The following is a 20,001-nucleotide window of genomic DNA, read 5'->3' on the forward strand; positions in this document are numbered from 1 at the left end:
GGACTTGGAATGTCACTTAGCACAGGAGCAATTATTTTCTCATTATTTACTTGCAGTAATGCATTAGCCAGCGAGAAGGGTGGTGAAAGAAGATAGATGTCCACAGGTCCAACTCCTTGCACAAGTCTTTGAGGTATTATGCCTCTTGTGGAATAGATGTGAATGTGAAAAGGCTTTCCAGGAGGGCAGTCAAGTCCTCCAGACAAAAATGGGATATCTCAGCCCCTGCTGTACCTAACAGAACAGTCTTTATGAGTGTCCTGAAAAAGTAGTATAAAAGTTTGCACTGTGAGTGAACAGGCCTGGGCAGAACTGTGGGATGCTGTGACCAGATTGATTCTGGGGCCTGAACTGCACATCAGTGAATTTTGCAGTTTTTCAATACATGTAGACTTTTGAGCTTTGTAGGTCTATTTGTTTTCACAAATACCAACCAAACTAAACAAGCACTTAAATTGCAGAGGCTGTTTGCACAATGCTTGTTTTGAATTACTATTTTCAAGTTTACTACTCAAGACATGTGGCTGACCATCAAAATCATGGCATTCTTGGTTTCATGGGGAGAATTTACCTGTTTTTTGGATCATTGACACTTCCTTAAAAAGGAGGCTGGATCACTGAAGAGATTTCAAGATACCTACACAAACACTTCTGGCACAGAGTTTTCTATGAATACATATTTATGCAATTAACCAAAAGACTTTTGCATACCTTCAACATTCTTCTGTGAACTTGAAAAAATAATTGAAGTAAATGTTCCCAGGATATGAGTAAAAGGGGCTGCAAACACCATCAAAGCAAATACTTGTATGGTTTGTATTCAAAGGATTGCAAATACATTTTCTTTTCTCTCCTCTCCTCTCCTCTCCTCTCCTCTCCTCTCCTCTCCTCTCCTCTCCTCTTCTCTCTGATTCTTTCTTCTTTCTTATTTTTTTTAGCAAAGTCCTCCCAGTTCTGTCACTGCTAAATTCACTTAAAACCAAGTAAGGCATATTTTGGAGCCATGCATTTTTCTAAGCATTTCACAGTTTTCTAGGACACTATTCTAACATTTGTCTTTATTTCCTTGTTCATACCTTTTCCTGACTCTGAACATAAAATGTTCAGCAAAATATAATTTCAAGGATAAAATATTCCTATGCTTTGAAAAAGCTCCCTCTTAATATATACTAGGATATACTCTTTATCCCAAAGCAAAATAATGAACATGAAAATCAAAAGACCACTTACAATACAGAGAAAATACTTTATCATTCAAATGTATTTTTACTTGGAACAGAAAAGCACTAATGTCAATAAGAGGGCTTGCAAATTATGCACACAAAATAAGATGTGTGCAAAAGAAGGTCTTGAAGAAAGCTGTTTTATCAGTTAGTTGTAGATTGTGATAACAGTGCGTAAGGAAATGATTTTAAAGTAAACAATGGTGTTATGAAAAGACCTTCTCTTCATGAAAAGTGTAAAATATTTCTCCCATAATAAAGAGAGAACTTACATAGGGATTTTCTGAAAAAGAAGCCTCAGTAAATAGCACCTCACACACACAAATCATTTATTTTTATTGCTGTGTATTAAATTCAGAAATGTAAGTCACAATTAAATTTATTAATTTGATTTTATTGTGGTTACTACCTATGCATTTGTGCAACATATTTTTTGGTTTGTTTCTTCTTCTGCCATTATTTGTTTCTTTAGGGTGTGGGGGGAAATAAACTCCTTTCATTTTCCTTAAGTATTGCATTAATCTATTGTGGAATTTTTACAAGGAAATGATCCAGTCTCATATATAGCATTCACTACTGAATTTCTCAGCCTCTTGGAGCAAAACCACATCAGCCCTTTCCATGTTCTGATTATATCCAAATAAAACCCCCTTACATGAGCTCGATTCTAAGTACTCTAAAGCGTCATTGAAAGCAATGGGAGTCAAGGATACTGCATGTCTCCCTCCTATTCCCTAACTGAAAAATTTCAGTAGGAGAAGTTTGGTTTTCTATTGTAGTGTAGCTATAATATGCCAAAGAGAGTGTAACTCTCTTTAGAGCACCGAGGGATCTTAGAAATATAGCCATGTGCTAGCATGTAGCTTTGCTGGGTGATACAGGGTCCTTAGCTATTTGCAAAGTAATGTGTTTGTGTGAAGACAGATCATCCTATACCCTAGGAAAGAAGCATAATTCACTCAGAACACTTTGTGATATTTTTGTTTATTTTATTGTGCTGTGGATTAAGAGCTGAACTCTATGCTACTAGTAGTCTAGTACCGGGAATAAGATGATACAAAAGCTGCCATTCACTTCAAGGAGAGAGAGTTCCTCCATCCCTCCAAGGAAGAAACCAGGCTTATTAATTACATATGTATTCCAGCAAACACAGAGGACTCAGGAGGTCTCTGTGTCATTATGCAACCACTTATTCCTTTGAATTAGTGCTTTCTTTCTCCTCCTCTGTTTTACCCAAATTACAAACCCAGAAAAAGCATGATAAGAATATTCCCCTTTGCTAGAACTTTAACCAAAAGTTTTCTAACTTAGAAAGAGGATGTCATTCACATAAGGAGAGGCGAGCATGTGTTTGTCACCATAGGCTCATGCCTCCATAATGCAAGATATTTAGTGTGCACCTCCTCTTGACAAACTGCCCCAGAGCTTCCAAAAGGATGCTGGGAAGAAACAGTGGCACCTTGGCAATTTCCCTCTTTTAGTTGTACATATAATACTTTCTTTGTAGGTAAAGAAAAATTAACCTTTCTCTCATTACTTTGTGATATTTATTACTGGGACCAAATTGTATTGTTGGTTTTTATGGGTTTTGTCAGTCACAAAGTTCACCAATGATGTACTGTTAGCTGCCAGCTCCTTTCAGAAGGTGCCCAAGCACAATGCATCTTTCTCTTTCAGTTATCCAGTTTGGCTTTGTCACGCTCTTCGTTGCCTCCTTCCCGCTGGCACCGCTCTTTGCTCTTCTGAATAACATCATAGAAATTCGACTTGATGCAAAGAAGTTTGTTTCTGAGCTCAGGAGGCCAGACACAGTAAGAGCAAAAGATATAGGTAGGCAATGAAAAATCATTATAATGATGAGAACACCAAAAATTCAGTAAGGAAGAAAAAAAGTGATAGTAAAACCCTTAATGAAGCTTTGTTTTTCACTTACAGGAATTTGGTATAACATTTTGAGTGGTATTGGAAAGCTTTCAGTTATCATTAATGTAAGTATTTGGTTATACAAGACATGATCTTAAAGGGTTATTTTATTCTTCCAACCTAATTTAAAGCTGATGTCTAATTACTCAATTGCTATAAAATACAATAAAATCTAAATTATCTGGTTAATTCTGTGGAAGGGTAAAACACCACCTGAATTACAAAAGAGAGATGACTGTTCGCTCACCTCATTTTCTGGATCCTTGTGTTATATATGACAGGAATGCTAATTCATATAAAACAGCTAATGAATGCAACATAAGCTGGCAACAATCCAGATAATTGCTACAGATCTACTTCTCATTCATATTTATGCCTCTTTCTGTCACTCTGCTAGTATAGCTATTGGTGTGAATGAAAAAGATGTAAATATAACATCCATAAATGAGTTCTCAGAATAGAAAGCCCTTGACTGGATAGGAAAGAATTAACATTTGTTCTACTATATACTGTACACATATAACAAATATGGGTATATTGCTAAATATCATTTCTCCCACAAGATGGGTTTTTCTATAACGGAATACCTTTTTTTTTGACTTGGCTTACATTCTTCCCAAGCTACAAAATCTTAACTGACAAAGATTTTCTTCAGTAGAACGATTCCATATAAACATAAGGTGTGTCTACTATGCAGATGTATCATGTCTATTGGCCTACATGTATGCCCTAAGTAAAAATTTCCTATATATGCTTTAAGTTAAAAACAACTCATATCCTAGAAGTTAATCATAATAGCACTCAGCATTTTTAGCTCATTGATGTCAAAGCACTTCAGAGAGGTAGATGATTGTCACTACTGAGGGGGAAACTTGTGCAGAGGATATATGCAATTTATTTAGTACAATCATATCCAACATAATGGCACTCTGTAGCAGTATCTAAGCTATCACTACAGCTGGGAGAACTGCACTGCCTCCTGAGAAGCAGAGTTATTTTGTGGGTGGAGTATTAATCAGATGTGGCTTGGCCATTTCTTGGACATAAGGTAGGAAATCTGTGCAGTGCTACCCGTAACTGTAATGTTGCTGTCAGACATAGATTTCAGGCCTTACAGCACTGATCTGTGCAAGATGAGGAAAACTCTGTGGTTTTATCTGAACATGCTTTGCAGGTTTGTATTTGGATTTTACATTTTACCCCAATTGTTTGCTATATCAAACAAACTCTGTTCATTTACATTTCCCACAGATTCCATTAAAATGTTAGTTAGTTAATTATTGTTGACAGAAATGTAATATGTACACACTTGATTTGAAAAAAATAACTGAATGCTCAATTTTGCTTTTCTACTCAAGCCGAACAATATTATGTTAGAAGAACTATTTGGTAAAATGTAGTACTAAACTCTTATTAACATGATCTAGATACTTCTGCTTCTGACACTCTTCACAACTGTACCAGTTTTATTCCAGCATGAGCTCCACTGATGTCAGATTCAAAAGACTCAATGCAGAGAGGTGAATGGAGGTTGAATACTTTGCACTCTGCTGGTCTGACTGAGTTAGCACTGTTTAATTACACCAAATTATACCACAAAGTTAGTGTGTCTGTTATTTAACCTTTTTTTTTTAAAAAAGAAACCTAGTGAAAAACCTCCCAGTGGTTCCAGAGAGGGAAGCATTTGGAAAATATACATGCTTTAATTGCTTTTCTTATTCTATGCTCTCAGAAATGATCCACCTGCCTAACTACAAGCTTCCCCTGGGGATAGAGCAGGTTATTTACGCTTATAAAACTCTATATTCTACAGTTCAGCTATTTAACCCTTGCTTCATCACTTTTTCTAAATTTACTTGAACATGAAAATTAACACCTGAATTAAGTTAATCTGAAACACATGAAGTATAGATTCACAGCATTTTTTTCCCCCCTCAGGCTTTTGTAATTTCCGTCACATCTGATTTCATTCCACGTCTTATGTATCAATATGCATACAGTCAAAATGGAACCATGCATGGCTTCATCAATCACACGCTCTCCTACTTCAATGTCAGTCATCTCAAGGCTGGAACACAGCCAGAAAACTCCCCATTTGCACAGGATGTTTTATTCTGCAGGTAAAGTAATTCGAATGGGATTTTGTAGAGGTGAAATAAATTCTTTGGGTCTTTTGTCAAACAAAAATTTTCCAAGTGGGAAATGATAGTATTTGTGCTATTAAAAATGTGGTTTTAAGAGTAGAGCTTTTAGAATGTTCTTACTATATTAGGATGTTCTTAGAAGGGTTTTATTTTCAGTGCCTTAAAAGATAAAATAAAAAAATTAAACAAAGACTCAAATAGAAATGTTTTCTGTCCTGGAAGACAAAACTTTTGTAAAGAACAATGTGAGCAGAATTCAGTTTTAAAAATGGAGTCTCACTAGTTAGAATTTGGCTTTCTTTCTCTTTACTAAGTTCAGTGGTTACTTAATGAGACTGAGTTTTCAATATATGCTGACCATCTTTAAAATCTGCACCCTTCCCCCTCTACATGCCCCATATTTCAGCTTCATCTTTTCAGCCAGGTGGGTACAAGGCTGAATTTTCTTTTAAATTGTCCTAAAAGTCCAGCTCACTGCCTCTCAGCAAAAAGCAGAAAATCCCAGGGTGTAGATACCTATTGAATAGTTCCAGTTGGCACGAGAAATCACTAATATGGATTTTCATAGAAATATACGCAATTGAAAGAGCCCAAGGCTGTACATAACCAAACCCTTCTGATCAGGGTTGTACCCAACAGCCTGCTTCACTTGACTTTTAGACTTGCTTGAAATCACACTGAACATAGTCTCTGCATCAACAAGAGAGAGATTGTTGCATAAATTGTTCTTCCAATTTCTTTATAAGGCGAGATTTTATTTATGCATTTTCTACTAAACAAAGGTCCTTAATTTGCCTCCTTTATTTTGAAATATAAATGTGTTTGTGTATGCCCACTGTTTTTTTGGATACCTGCCATGGTTTTTGATTTTGTGTTCCTGATATTGACGATCTAAACCTACCATTTCTCTACATCTAGTTTAACGTCAGTCTTTCCCAGTCTCCATTCTCAAGCTCAGGTCCAGGGGCTTCTGCTTTCCTTGTGCACTATCCCTTTTAGATCATTTTGGCTAAGGGGCCAAGATTTGGTGAGGTGCTGGAAATCTGTCACTATATTCTCTCAGTATCAGAGCCAAAGAGCACAAAACCAGTTGCCAAGCAAAGCAGGATGACAATACAAATCTTAGAGGTGACAGTCTTACACCTCTCTGCATCAGGTTGGCCTTGAAATAGTGGTTTATTGAGTCAGTATTCAATAAATACTGACAGAAAATATTGTTAGTTACTGTACATTTTCTGGTTAGAGCCCCAGAATTTTTCCCTCCTATCCACCTAAATACACTGTCCTTGATAAATCTGCATTGAATAAACAAGTAGATTTCTTCATTATTAATTCCAGTGATGCCTATGTTTCATCATAACTGCCATTCAGAGATTCTTTTTAAAAAGCTCTGTATTTAGAGAGTATATACAGATGTAATATACTAATGCAGCTGGAGATTTTTTTATGGTTACCACTCAGTTATACCTTTTCCTCTTTTCTATAAATCTGTAAGAGCAGCTTTCATCATGACAAGGAAAGCTGGTAACTAAAGCTGGTTAGAATACATACTTATGTCCCAAAATCTTTGAGGAGCAAATTGTTGGAGAAGGATAACATTTAAAATGAATCAAGAATTTTGATTTTAAAAAAACCCCACACATAATTGAATTCATTTTAAATGTATGGTACTGATTTTTCTATTTTAAAAATAAATTAATTTAGAAATAAGCAGCCACTTAAAAACAGCAAGAGAAATTCACAGTGGAATTAGGCTTCTAATTTAGGTGCTATAAATTACCCTAAAAAGCATTCCATCTCTCCTCACTGATTATTTAAGGGATTACACATTACACTATAGTTAGATTCTTGAAGTAGCCAAACACCTTTCTTTGTTTCTGAATAACTGCACATTTCTAAGTGTACCTAAGTACGTACCTATCTTCCACAAAACCATTGTTTCCCTGTTCCGAGTATCTTAGGAAATAACCAGCTTTACTGAAATGACAATATTGTAAACTAGTTAGATAGAAGATTTTCAATCAAGCCTACAAATAAAAAACCCAGCTTACAGAAAATGTTCAACATAATGTTATAATTTCCCCCAAAAATCTTTAAGTTGGCACTATTCAGTTTAGTCTGTGCACAGTTATGTCCTGCTCCTGTATAAGAAAATGTTAACCATACCTAAATTTCCCCAGATTTTGAGCAGATGGTATTTATCTTACCTACTTTTAACCTATCAAAATGATCTATCTCAAGTCCTTCTGCAGGCACTGGAAGCAGAGTAAATGTAGAGAGAAATCTGGCCCTCAAGTTCAGACACTTAGCTTCAAATTGCCTGTGAGACGTGCCTACCTTCTTACCTCAACTACAGGGGAGGCCTAGATGAATACTAGAGCAGATTCCTAACTTTTAAGCAGCTAAAGAAAAAGAAAATCACTCAGGCGAAATAATGCTGCACAGCACTCAGATTAGCGTGGATTCAACAGAACCAAAATACAGGGAGAATGCAATAATCCACAATAAGTTTAAAAGTGGTCCCTGCCTGAGAATATTATGTCCATGCTACTGAGGGAAAAAAAAGATTGCAAACAAGAAACATATTAGATGTTTGATCATGTACTACTCTGAATGAAAAACAGCCATGAGAGCATTTCTCTTCACTTATCAGGAAATGATTATGAGAAGATGTCAGCAAGCACATTAACTGTTTTTGCTTAACATTTGCCTTATTTAAATCCTACCAAAGTCACTACTTTGGCCAGAACTATGACTGTGATAAAACATGGGGTATCTAGCTCATCTCCCAAGAGGCAGGCAACAAACACTGTCCCTCAAGCTGGGAAGAAAAAAAAAATCTGCTTTTCTGTTTCTGGCAAATATGTTGGGAACAAGCTGACCTCTCTTATTCTTAGATTTCTGTGACCTCTGGAGATAAATGTGGTTACAATAAGCCTGAATTTTACTGTTTACGGGCATTGCCAGAGATTAAGGTATCTTAAAAATAACCATAAAAAGCCAGAAACAACTCTCCCACTGAACATCCAGAATGCATTCTTTAAATATTTTGAGCAGCACTTTCTACAGTGCTGTGAACTCTTTGACACTACTTCCAAATAAACATTGCTGTACCGCCAGTCTGGTGCACAGCATTAGTTGTAATGATGTTTTTAGAGCAAAATGTAGCTGTGTAGCTGAAGGCAAATTAAAAGCAAACCTTCCTAATTATGTGACGTTTTTATTGGTTTAGTCCTTTTAATCTTTATAATCTGATATGATAATGGAGTGCACGAAAGCATGGTGATCACATTGAAAAGAAAAAGGCAGCAGATAGGAAATCATTAAAGGGACTTTTCCCTTAACATAACTCTGTTTTCATATTCAGCAAATTTATAAAGTATCTTGAATTAATTAATTTTCTTAATGCCCTGGGATCCTTCTCATCTGCATCCAGTGATCAGTCATGGATTCTCTTTTCTTTCTCCCAGCAATTCTTATATTTCTCCAGCTATACAGCATTTCTGAAGCACAACTTCATAGTGATTCGTTCATGGTTTCCTCAACTTCTTCTGAATGACCAACTTAAAAAAGAAATTAAATAGATCGACTCATTTTGACTTATTCATGATTCTATTTACTTACACATTTTTATTTTTCTACTAGCATTTCTTTTTGCATATCTGATATAATTCTTAAATATAATTATATATTTATCTTAACTATTTGACTGTAGATAAGCTTTCTCTGACCAATCCTTTCCACCCATCCTTATTTAACTTCCCCAGCAATTTTCTGTTTTCAGTGTGCATTTTTGGTTTTCCCCTTAGAATTTTTCTATATTCTATTCTTAAACCATATTGACTACTTCATACTCTTGTCTGTTTTTAGTGGAATTAGAAAGGCTTTCTATGTCTGCAATACAATAGTCTTTGGAGCACCAACTATTTACTCTTCCTAGTATATCTGCTGAATCATATTTTAAGTATCAATAATTGGAGGGTTCTGGAATTGAGTTTTTTTTTTTTTTTTTTTTTTTTTTTTTTTTTTTTTAAGAAAGTACTTGTAGAGTGAAGTGACTAGAAAAGGCTTGGATTATTTCACTTTAAAGTCTCATGTACTATAGCATAATCAAAAAGGGAGGTGGAGAGGAGGCCCAGCTACCTTGTTTGTATCTCTGATAATATCATCGTTAACCATAAGGTACTTGCTTACATGAAGCATACCTTAAGCATAAGGTATAAGCATAAGATGCTTAAGCAGAACACTTGCTTTATATGATCATAGTACCTTTAAGGAAAATCTCGAGACAGCTGGTAACCCTTCCAGATGAATCTAGGCTGAATGTCAAGGCTGGGACTGATTTATCATGCTAGACACAATCCTCAGCAAGCTCAGTAGTTTTCCCTGACTTTGATATTAACATGGATTGAATTAAATGGAACTGGTTCTGATTCTGGCCCTGGCTGCAACCCTTATACTCAGATCTGAGCAATAAGTAGGAGTCTGTGTTGTTCAGATAGGTACTGAAGGAGAAATCTTAAAGTACAGGAACAGCATAGGATCAAATAGGAACCTGTGTAAGATAGAAAAGAGAGCTTAGCTGCTTTGTGTGCACTGCTGAATACGACAAAAATATGGTCTGTATCACAGTGCAAGTATTTCTTCCATTGAGTTAGAAAAGACCTGATTTAAAGCTATTTTATCCTCCTGGTTCTCCCTGCCATCATAGGACTGTGTCCTGTGTACTTTGTCTCCAAAAGGTGAAGCTTTGGAATTTTGTCCAGTGTTTCAGATCGAATTTCCTGTGATTCTAGGTTTTTTGTAAATGCATTATTCAAAGTGTAAGCCCACGTGGACAGAACCTGAAGGTACTTTTGGTAAAAGCACCTGCAAACTGAAACTGACAGGTTTTATATACGAACCTCTTCCATTATTCCCCAACAGAGGCTTTTCCACAATCTAATGAATCTTACTGTCAGGAAGGGTTTCATGGCATTCAAAACAGATTTTCCCTTTGTTAATTTCACCCCATTACTCCTAGTCAAACACTGTGAACAACACTAAATTATCCTTTTCAGTTCTAGGGGCACAATTTGTTTATGGTTATCATGGCCAACTGTGGCTGTTACTTAACTAGAGTGGAGAAATATATATGCTCTTCTCTAATCTCTTCTGGTGAATTAGTCTCCTCAGACCGTTGATTGCCTTGCTGAACTGCCTTCAGTTTATTGAAGAGCTAGTACCTCCCATTTTGCCTTTTGTTTATACATACACAAGTCATACTATGCTGCTACCATTTTTCAAACTTCTATGAGCTTGCTGGGCACTGTGAACTCCAGGCTCTTTTCATTGCATTTTTTTCAAACATTATTCTTTCAAGATCCTTCAACTGTTTTAATTATCCATTTCCCCAAATTATTCTGATTGTGTTTTCTTTCTGTATTTCTTACTGCTGTCTGTATTTCCTGCTATTTGCAAACCTTTCCAGTTGAGGAGCATCTGTGACTTTTATTTGCTTGCTGTTTACTTCCAAATGATTGATGATAATACTAAAAGCATTAGTCTTTGCACCAAACCACTAAGGCTTTGTTTTATCCCATGTAAAGCTTTACGTTGGAAGTGCATTTCCCTTGGCTCCCTCTATTGTTTATGGAGAGAGAAAGGAACCTCCAGAGAGTGATTCAGACCTTATGTGGACTTAATTACTCCCTAAAGTAATCTCAGTTCAGGTGGGATAACTGCATGGTTATCTCGTTTGGACTGAAAATGCCTTAGATAATCTTTAATTTCAACAGTTTATTCTGTGTTCACTGAGACCAATTTAACATTAACAAAAAAGAAATTATTCATAAATCCAGAAAAATCTTGAAATTTCCAACATTAGAACAATGTTCTGATTTTGGTTACAGCTGTGAAAACCTGGATTAATTTACTAAATTTATTCAAAATAGCCCATATCTAATTCTGGAGTTGTATTTCATATGGGATGAAGTATAAACATCTGGAGGATCTGTTTAGATTTGACTACTACTACTAGAGAGTTATGTTAATCAAAGCAATTAGTGCAGGAAGAGATTGCTAACTGAGCTGTCTTCATTGACAGGTTTAAAGATTACAGAGAACCACCTTGGTCCCAAAACCCATATGAGTTTTCTAAACAATACTGGGCAGTCTTATCTGCTCGCTTGGCTTTTATTATTCTATTTCAGGTAAGTCTGTTGAGCTATTGCAATTTCAATCACAGAAATGTCATAATAAATTAATTGAAATGCATGTGTCAAAGGAATTCATGTCCAATAGGACTTTTCTGTTTTCATACACTCAACTTAATAACCCAACCTATTGGGCCTTCTGCAGTGTCAGTAGGCTGCAGCACAGATTCTTCCTCTGGAGCACTGTGGCACACTTCCTAAAGCACAGATTTAATCTTCCTTCATGAAATGGAAGCTCCACAGCCTGCCTTAACCCCTTGCACTAGTACTGATACCCAAAAGATTCCAGCCTCTTAAATATTTCAGTTAAGTGAACTCTCTCAGCATTTATACCCTCAGAAGTGTCACATGTAAGAGAGACATAACTGTTACGTAGTCTCAGGAAATACTGCTCTTTAGATAAAGTAAGGAATAAATTGTAACAGTTAATAAATATTCCAAAATCTTTCCCTGTTTACTTTCTACAACCCCTTCCCCTGAATATGGAGAATTCGTTGGTAATGGCTTTGTTCTCATGGCAGCTTCTGAATGACAGAAACATTCCGCTCTTCTCCCTGATCTTTGTTACCTCCACAGCTAAAATGGGCCTGCTCCTAATATCAAAATCTGCCTATCTTTTCTTGTCACCTGCTGAATAGTCCCTAAGTATGTCTTTGAGTCTTGTTTGGTTTATATTGCCCTCTTCCTTCTATCTTAAGTAAATTTCCACTAATGCCTGCAAATTATTTGAAGACAACTGGATATGCTGGGCTTCAAAGAACATGCCTGTTGTTCTGCTGTAGTATATTCCCTGGTTAATGAGCTCTATTGTCTCAGACAGGAATGGAGGGTTTGTGCTAGTAGCCTTGTCAACTAAATTTCTCACACACTTTGAGCCATTACGCAACACAGCAATCTTCAAAAGAGCCTCTTCATAATAAAAACCTGAATGCATAATTTATCTATAGACTTCATAAACAGGCAAAACTCTCTGCCCATTGTTTTTCCTACTTCTGTGTTATAGGCCCATCACCTGTAGTGGCCATGACATTTGAGGTTTGGGATTCTGGTTTGCACACTGTAATAGTGTACTCAAATCCTACTGCTAACAGACAGAAGGATTTGAGGACAGAATGACCGTGAGAGGACAGAATGACCATGAAAATTGTCTGCTGTCTACTCAGGTCATGTTGGAAACACATGACTGTGTTGGGGGATGCTTTCAATAATGTTGCCCATATAGTTTTGAACTCAGTTCAACAAATTTGATGCTGTTTGAGCAACTTTGACAGACTGTAAAGAACAGGGTTGTTTTAGCCACTTAGGCAATGATGCATCTGATGAATCTAAGCCCATTTCTGTTTTAGACCTAACTGAAGCACATGTTTAATTCAGTCACCTTGCTAAGGCAGGATGAAGCAAAAGTGTAAGTGGTTTCCTGAAGTAAGGCCTTACTTAGCTGCTTAACATTAGGCATCTTCAGCAAAATTTGTTTGATATCTGCCTCGCTGTTCCATAGCAAAGGTTTGATTTTGTTCTAGTCTGAGTATTTTGGATTCTTCTGTTCTTGTCCCCTTCTCTTGTTCTGTTTGCAGAATTTAGTGATGTTCCTCAGTGTTTTGGTTGACTGGATGATTCCTGACATCCCCAAGGACATCAGTGAACAAATCAAAAAGGAGAAAAGTATACTTGTTGACTTCTTCCTGAAGGAAGAGCATGAAAAGCTGAAGCTGATTGAAAGCTTTATCACACGTGACAAGCACAGACACCAAAGTGGAACAAAAGGCCAAAGGATCCGAGCTGCCAGTTTCTGCCAGTTTAGTCGAAGTCAGAAAGGCAGCCTTGCCTCCTTTAGCTCACAGCACACAGAAGTGTGACTTTTTAGGGAAAGATAATGTAATACACTTATGTCTGCAATATCTATTTACTGAATGATGTGATTCTGAAACTGGAGCCAGGACAGTCAAGGAACGGATAGGGAGCTAAAAGGAGAGGATCTTTTGCTTTCTTAGGAGCTCCATATGCAAGTTTCTCCATAACATTTGATATGCTGTCTGGGATGCAACCTTTTCAGAGTTTGCCATTGCAAGCTATCCTGTGGCAGGGACTGGTCCTCATGGTGATGCATGTGAGTTGGGTAGGCACATAGGTATTTTCCTTGCTCTTGCAGCCTAAGAGTGGTAGGGCCAGCCGTGGGCCCTATTCCTGCAGACACCCTGTGGGAAATGAGGAAGAGAAGGGACACTATTACCACAACTTCCATCGTTTGGCAGATCTGACTGACATCAACGAAGTGTGCCCGAAGCATGATCTTGACGGCTTGTAGCTGCAGTCTAGCTTATAAACAGGTGGGATGTTAAAGAGTCCTTGTGCCTTCCTTATGTACACTGCCATTTGGTGCTGTTGCTGTAGAGAGTGCAGGACTGCTGTTAAGGGCACAGAACTGTGGAAACAGGAGGAATTGAAAATCACTGAGCGCTTTCGCCTATAGATATATTGATATATTGTCTGTTGCTTAGTCAGGAGCCTGAATGAGTGTGCTAATGAGCAGAGAGGCTAGAAAATATACATCAGAATGAAATAAGGATGATAAAACTAGCAAAGCTCATCATTATTCATTGTCCTGAACAAAAAAAAAAAAAAAAAAAAAAAAGAAAAAAAGAAAAAAAAAGAAAAAAAAAAAAAAAAGAAAAAAACACTATGTTTAATTCTCCTCTCACTTAAACTGGGAATACAGCCAATGTGAAGAAGAATCACTCCATTAAACTAGCACCAGTGTGAAATTGAAAAGTGAGAATGGAATCAAGCCCTGTAAATCTTTTGACATCTTCATGTACATTGCATGCAAAATAGCAGAAGTGTTGTTGTTCATTTGCTGCAAAATATTTTGTAGAAGTTTTTTCATTGAAAGATATTCACTACTTATGCTTTCATTTATATGCATCTAATGAGTAACTTTATTCAGTTACAAATGCAATAAAACTTTCTTTAAAAACCTATTTCTTTTACTGGGGAGTCTGACTCTAATCCAATTTGAAATTCAGAGTTCAGACAAAAGAATGTCTTTTGATTTTATCAGTTCTTAACAATACTTTCAAAATCATCAAAAACATATACCAAAAAAAGTGCTTCGGTTACAGGTGTTTTATATAATATGATTATTCTTTAAAACATTATGTTATTTTATATAGTCCTGAAGCTTCATTGTTCTTTTAGATGGAAAGTTCTTTTGCTATGACAACTCATGGTAATTTGATGAGAGATTTTTTTTTTTTATTTAATGCCTAAAAAGGAAAATGAAGATGGGAGAACTATCACAAAATAAGTTGAAATTAATGGTTTCATTTTAGAGCTTCATTTTAAAATTTTCATTTAGGTTTATTAATCCCTTTTATATAATAGATCAAATTTGAAATGAAAAATCAACTTAAATAAAACTGAGATTGTTTAACTTTGCTGAAATGAAAGTCTGACCTCTCCAAATATTTCCTTTTTTTCCCTATCAAAATTTATTTGCTACATTTTACATGAATTCAGAAGGAGTTCTGCTCCCCCTCTGAAAAAGCATTTTCTGGTGAATTTGGTGGGGAGATTGGCAACTATCAGTTCAATTTTATATACTAAAGACAAAAATATAGTTTGTAAGTGTGCAAAAATACATATTACAGCAATATTTTTCCTTTCCTTATATGCAGTGTCTAAAATGTGCTATTTGAAAAACTCCTGACATCATAGAGTATTGATTTACAAAGTATTGGCTATGTGTATATTTTGTATGTTTATTTGATTCAGTTTGACAAAAAAATCATTGGAAATGTTCTTATTAAGAACAATTTAAATTTTCTCATAGTATAAAAACCTCACAGTCACATGAACAGTAACTTTTAAGGCACAAAATTCAGGTTTTTGAATCTTGGAAATGTTTGAGGATGGGATTCCTATTACATAAATATAACTATTTAAAATCAAATTCCCTCTGCATTCAGTAAGGCAAAAAAGTCACCTGCAGACAGATCTTTGTCCAGTCCTAACATTGCTGTCCGAGGCAGGTGTTTAGAATCACCTCTGGGGACATCTTTCTGTTCCCCTGAACTGTAGAGGAAGTCCAGATGACTGTTTTAGTCTGTGAACCTTGGCTTTAGATTGCAGAAGTCCAGGAATTGAAATCTAACCACAACAGTCAGAATGTTGAAGATGTTTGCATGGCTAAAAAAATAACTGCCAAATTCTCAACTAATTATGCTTGTTTTGTTTTAATTTTGCTATTTGCTTTAATATCTTTTTAAAAATTTGGTCCCTTCTGGAAATCCGTACCAGAATTGAGATACAAACTTTTCTTTCCCTATTCTAATGTTAACGTCTGAACAGGACAGTATATTTCTTCTAAAATAAATAGTCAAAGTCAGATATTTTATTTTTCAGAAGACTAACAACCCCTGTCCGGGATTTCAAGGTCTAATATATTAAGGCAGTTGATATTAATAGCAACTTTTCCCTTATTTACACTAGATAGTGTTCTGGTGGAGGATTTGGGAGTTTGGAGCTTGTGATTTACATCTACAATTGACTGCAATGCAATTAATTTTATTCACAAGAAAATACTTCTGATGAGGAGAAAAGTTGTTGCTCCAAATAGCAGAAATATCAATCCTTCCAGCCTTTTGACTACCACAAGGCTTATATTCTTATTCCAGATATGTGGGAGTGTATACAGAAATGGGTTTAGGAAGACATTTACAGGTTGTGTGGCACCCTCTCTTCCAATTAGTTGCTAGATTAAGCATATTCAGATGATCTGTACCTCTCAGACATTTTACAAATAGTCACTAGATTAGTGAGCTCCTAGACTGTAGCTAGAGCTATGTGAGTAAACTAAAGCAAAAGAACATCCTAATATTAGAATAAGTAACTTCTACTGATTTAAAAATCTTGCCTTAAAAACCACATTCTCAAAGCTTTTGTGTTTCCTGAAGTTTAATAATTGAATAGTGTTTTTCATTATGACCTCAGTCTTCACACAACTTACTGAAATGCATTCTTCTGGGGCTGCAATTTGGAACTGAACATTTGCTAAAGACAGTAAGCTGGATCACATACTCATCATCTGGTATTGAGTTAGTTGAAGTGCAAATACAGGCTGCAGCTCTCTTTCTAAGCGTGAATGGTGAATGTAGATACCCTAAATTTCAAGACTCTAGAATAAATACCATTTCATAAATGATCAGTTTGGGGGGAAAGGGGAGAGCATGCTCTTGAAATCCAAGTTTGATGGGGACTCCAGTGTGACACCCAGAATGACAGATGACTTTTTACTAGGGCTTACTGTTCAAAGCATGGAGTACGATTTGGTGGAGTGCCTGCTGCCCTACCAACTCTGATCTTAATTACCTTACAAACAAATAAAGGGGACAGGAAAGACTTGTAAAGAGCTCCAGTGACTAGCGGCTAGTGTGCAAAAGTCCATCACAGAAATTACAAGCATGTGAGCACATGAAACCTGCGTATGTTATAAATCAAGTACAATTATTATTCTTACAAATCATGTACATCCATGATCCAGTGCCACTGTTCTCAGTTTAGGCTCTTCCTCCATACTGCTAAGATGAGAACTATTTTGGACCCATCTACACCTAGGAAGTACCTTTTTTTTGAGAGAGAGATATTCAAGAGTGTTCAGAAAAATGTTAGCCAAAGTTGAGTGTATGGGGCTGCTGTTACATAGAATTACCATAACAAGCAACTTAAATGCTTGCTGCGGGTTCAAATGATAATGCATTTCTAGATTTCCTAGCAATAGGAATTAGAGAAGCAGACAGAAGTACACTGATGCTCTGAAAGTTCTCCTGAGGGTTATATATCTCACCCAAACAAGGCTGGGAAAGAGGCACAGTAGCAATCACAGCTGGCATTCTGATTAGATCTACCATGATATCACAAACAGGACAGACAGCTCAGTTATCTTTATCTGTGATATGGTTTCTATTTTTCTCTTAAACTTGAGAGTTTCATTCATTGAGAATCCCGCAAGTTTCGTACTTAAGTAAAGTCCCTGAGGACTGCAGATACTGTTCTATTTCTATGGTAACCTCTGGCTTCTCTTGATACTGCTTCCCGTCAGCTCCTGTAATTGTAGATCACTGATTGGGCCTTCATTTATTTCCAGTTTCTAACTTATGTCTTTCTCACAAAGCAAGACATTATCTGATCCTCTTTTTATCAGCAGATACTTGTAAGTCTACCCACGAAATGTCTCCTTACCATAACTGCTGCTTCAGAAACAGAGAATGACCATTTCAAGAGATGTACATGGAAAGCTCTCTCTAGGGAAGAAGAGAGGAGGGATGCAAGTAGAGACACAAAGCAGTAATAAAACCTGTGAGATATTGTGATTCCCTGCCTTAGGAATTAAAATGAGCTAAAATCTCTGCAGAAGAGAGGAAAGCAATAAGCAGAGAAGAAGTGAACGAAAATTGACAATGCTAGGATAGTGACACCTGAGTTTTACAGTACATAGGGTCTGGGTGAATGAAATTTTGCATGGATATTCCTGAACATTTAGTTCAGAATTGTGTAGCCCTTCTAACTGATTCAGCTCTAAAGTAAATAAAACCCCAACTAAAACAAAAGAAACAAACAAACAAAAAAAAACAACTCTCTTCCTGAGTTAGGAGCTAAGATCACACAGAGTACTACAGTGATAAAAAAATGAATCTACAATTTAGACTTCATGTTTAGTGGCGTCAATAGGAATGTACATAATTCCTCCTCTAACCAAAACAGTGATAATAGAAAGCAACAAAATAGAAGGGTGAACTGAGGCTTATATACATTCATAGAATCACAGAATCATAGAATCAGTAAGGTTGGAAGGGACCTCTGGAGATTATCTAGTCCAACTCCCCCTGCTCAAGCAGGGTCACCTAGAGCATGTTAGACAGGATTGCATCCAGGCAGGCTTTGAATATCTCCAGAGAAGGAGACTCCACAACCTCTCTGGGCAACCTCTTCCAGTGCTCTGTCACTCTCACAGTGAAGAAATTCCTTCTCATATTCAGGCTGAACTTCCTCTGGTTCAGTTTGTGCCCTTTGCCTCTTACCTTTTGCATGGGACAACTGAAAAGAATTTAGCCCCATCCCCTTGACACCCTCCCTTCAGGTACTTACACACATTAATAAGATCCCCCCGCCTCAGTCTTGGCTTCCCCAGGCTAAACAGGCCCAGCTCTTGCAGCCTTTCCTTGTAGGGCAGATGCTCCAGCCCTCTGATCATCTTTGTAGCCCTATACTGGACTCTCTCCAGTAGTTCCATGTCTCTCTTGTCCTGGGGAGCCCAGAACTGGACACAGTACTTGAGATGAGGCCTCAGCAGGGCTGAGTGGAGCAGCAGGATCACCTCCTTTGACCTGCTGGAAGCACTCTTCCTAATTGGAATTAGGCAATGTAGTGGATACCTGCCACCCACTATTTGTGGCCAGCAGAAGCTTATGGTTAGTTGAAAGAAGATGTTGCTCCTTTCACCACAACTTCTTTTTTGGACTATTGGTACAGGGCAGTTCAAGGTAGCCTTCAGAAATTATTCAGGAAAATAATTTGGCAGAGATTGCTCCTCAATCATTCTATGTGTTTAGTCACCATTTGTTTAGAGAATCTGCCCAGTCCCTGCAGCTACATGAAATCCCTTTTACAGTGGGTTTCTGTGACTTTAAAGAAGGCTTTCAAGAAGTAAATGAAGCAGCAGGAATGTTAGCCATTTCTGTCATGTGTTCTTCATGGAGACATTTTAATCATCACCACTAGCAAAGGTACAGATGCCTTTTTGTGATGGGTAACATTATCTTTTCAGTCTTCAGCATTCTAAATATGTAGAAAATGTTGCTATCTAGACCTCTTATGCAATCTGACCTTGCATGACACTCAGAACTGATGAAATGTAGTCCCAGAAGAAAAGAGTAGCCTATGTGGAAGTATGCCTGTAAAATTACTGCTTGGAAATACCCAACTCAACATCCACAATATTTACCACTATTAGCAATAAACTCTTCCGTCGATAATAACATAACATCTGTTGCTGTTATGCAGTCTCACTCTTAATCAGGCACAGATGGTCTTCTTATTCCTCGTCTGGTCCAGTTCTTTTCCTTTTGTGAAGAAAATACAAACTAGTTTTGTTTGCAACCTATTCCTGTAAGTAGTTTCCTCTGTATCACGTATTGTTTAAGACATCTCACCTATCCAGTAGTACAAGGTTTTCAGATATACCAGCAGGAAGGCAAAGATGGAGAAAAGCAGTACATCTGATGTGTGAAGCTTGACCACCCTTATTGCTTTTAGAGGTTTGGAAGCAGGAGAAGGGCATGTACTTGAACTTCTAGTTCTTATCTAGTAATGGACATTGATACATAGTTCATGTGAAAGGTCATTAGATAATGAGACTGAAATGTGTTCTTAGTGAAAAAATGAGTATAGCTGCTGTGTGTCCTCTGCGCTACCGAAGATTTCACTTTAGTTATTTTCTGAATGTGTTCCAACTATTCCTAA

The 20,001-nt window shown here is 36.9% G+C and overlaps 1 protein-coding gene across 1 annotated transcript in view; it reads left to right on the plus strand.

Annotated features, from left to right (window-relative positions):
• Positions 1-13,340, plus strand: part of ANO2 (anoctamin 2) — a 182,321-nt gene extending 168,981 nt beyond the window's left edge. The window contains 5 exon segments of the mRNA XM_062570871.1: positions 2,901-3,053; positions 3,159-3,211; positions 5,085-5,266; positions 11,376-11,481; positions 13,059-13,340. Coding sequence (XP_062426855.1) covers positions 2,901-3,053; positions 3,159-3,211; positions 5,085-5,266; positions 11,376-11,481; positions 13,059-13,340 — 776 coding nt within the window.
• Positions 13,341-20,001: the final 6,661 nt, after the last annotated feature.

Source organism: Rhea pennata, chromosome 1 (genome assembly GCF_028389875.1).
Source record: "Rhea pennata isolate bPtePen1 chromosome 1, bPtePen1.pri, whole genome shotgun sequence".
Classification (NCBI taxonomy): domain Eukaryota; kingdom Metazoa; phylum Chordata; class Aves; order Rheiformes; family Rheidae; genus Rhea; species Rhea pennata.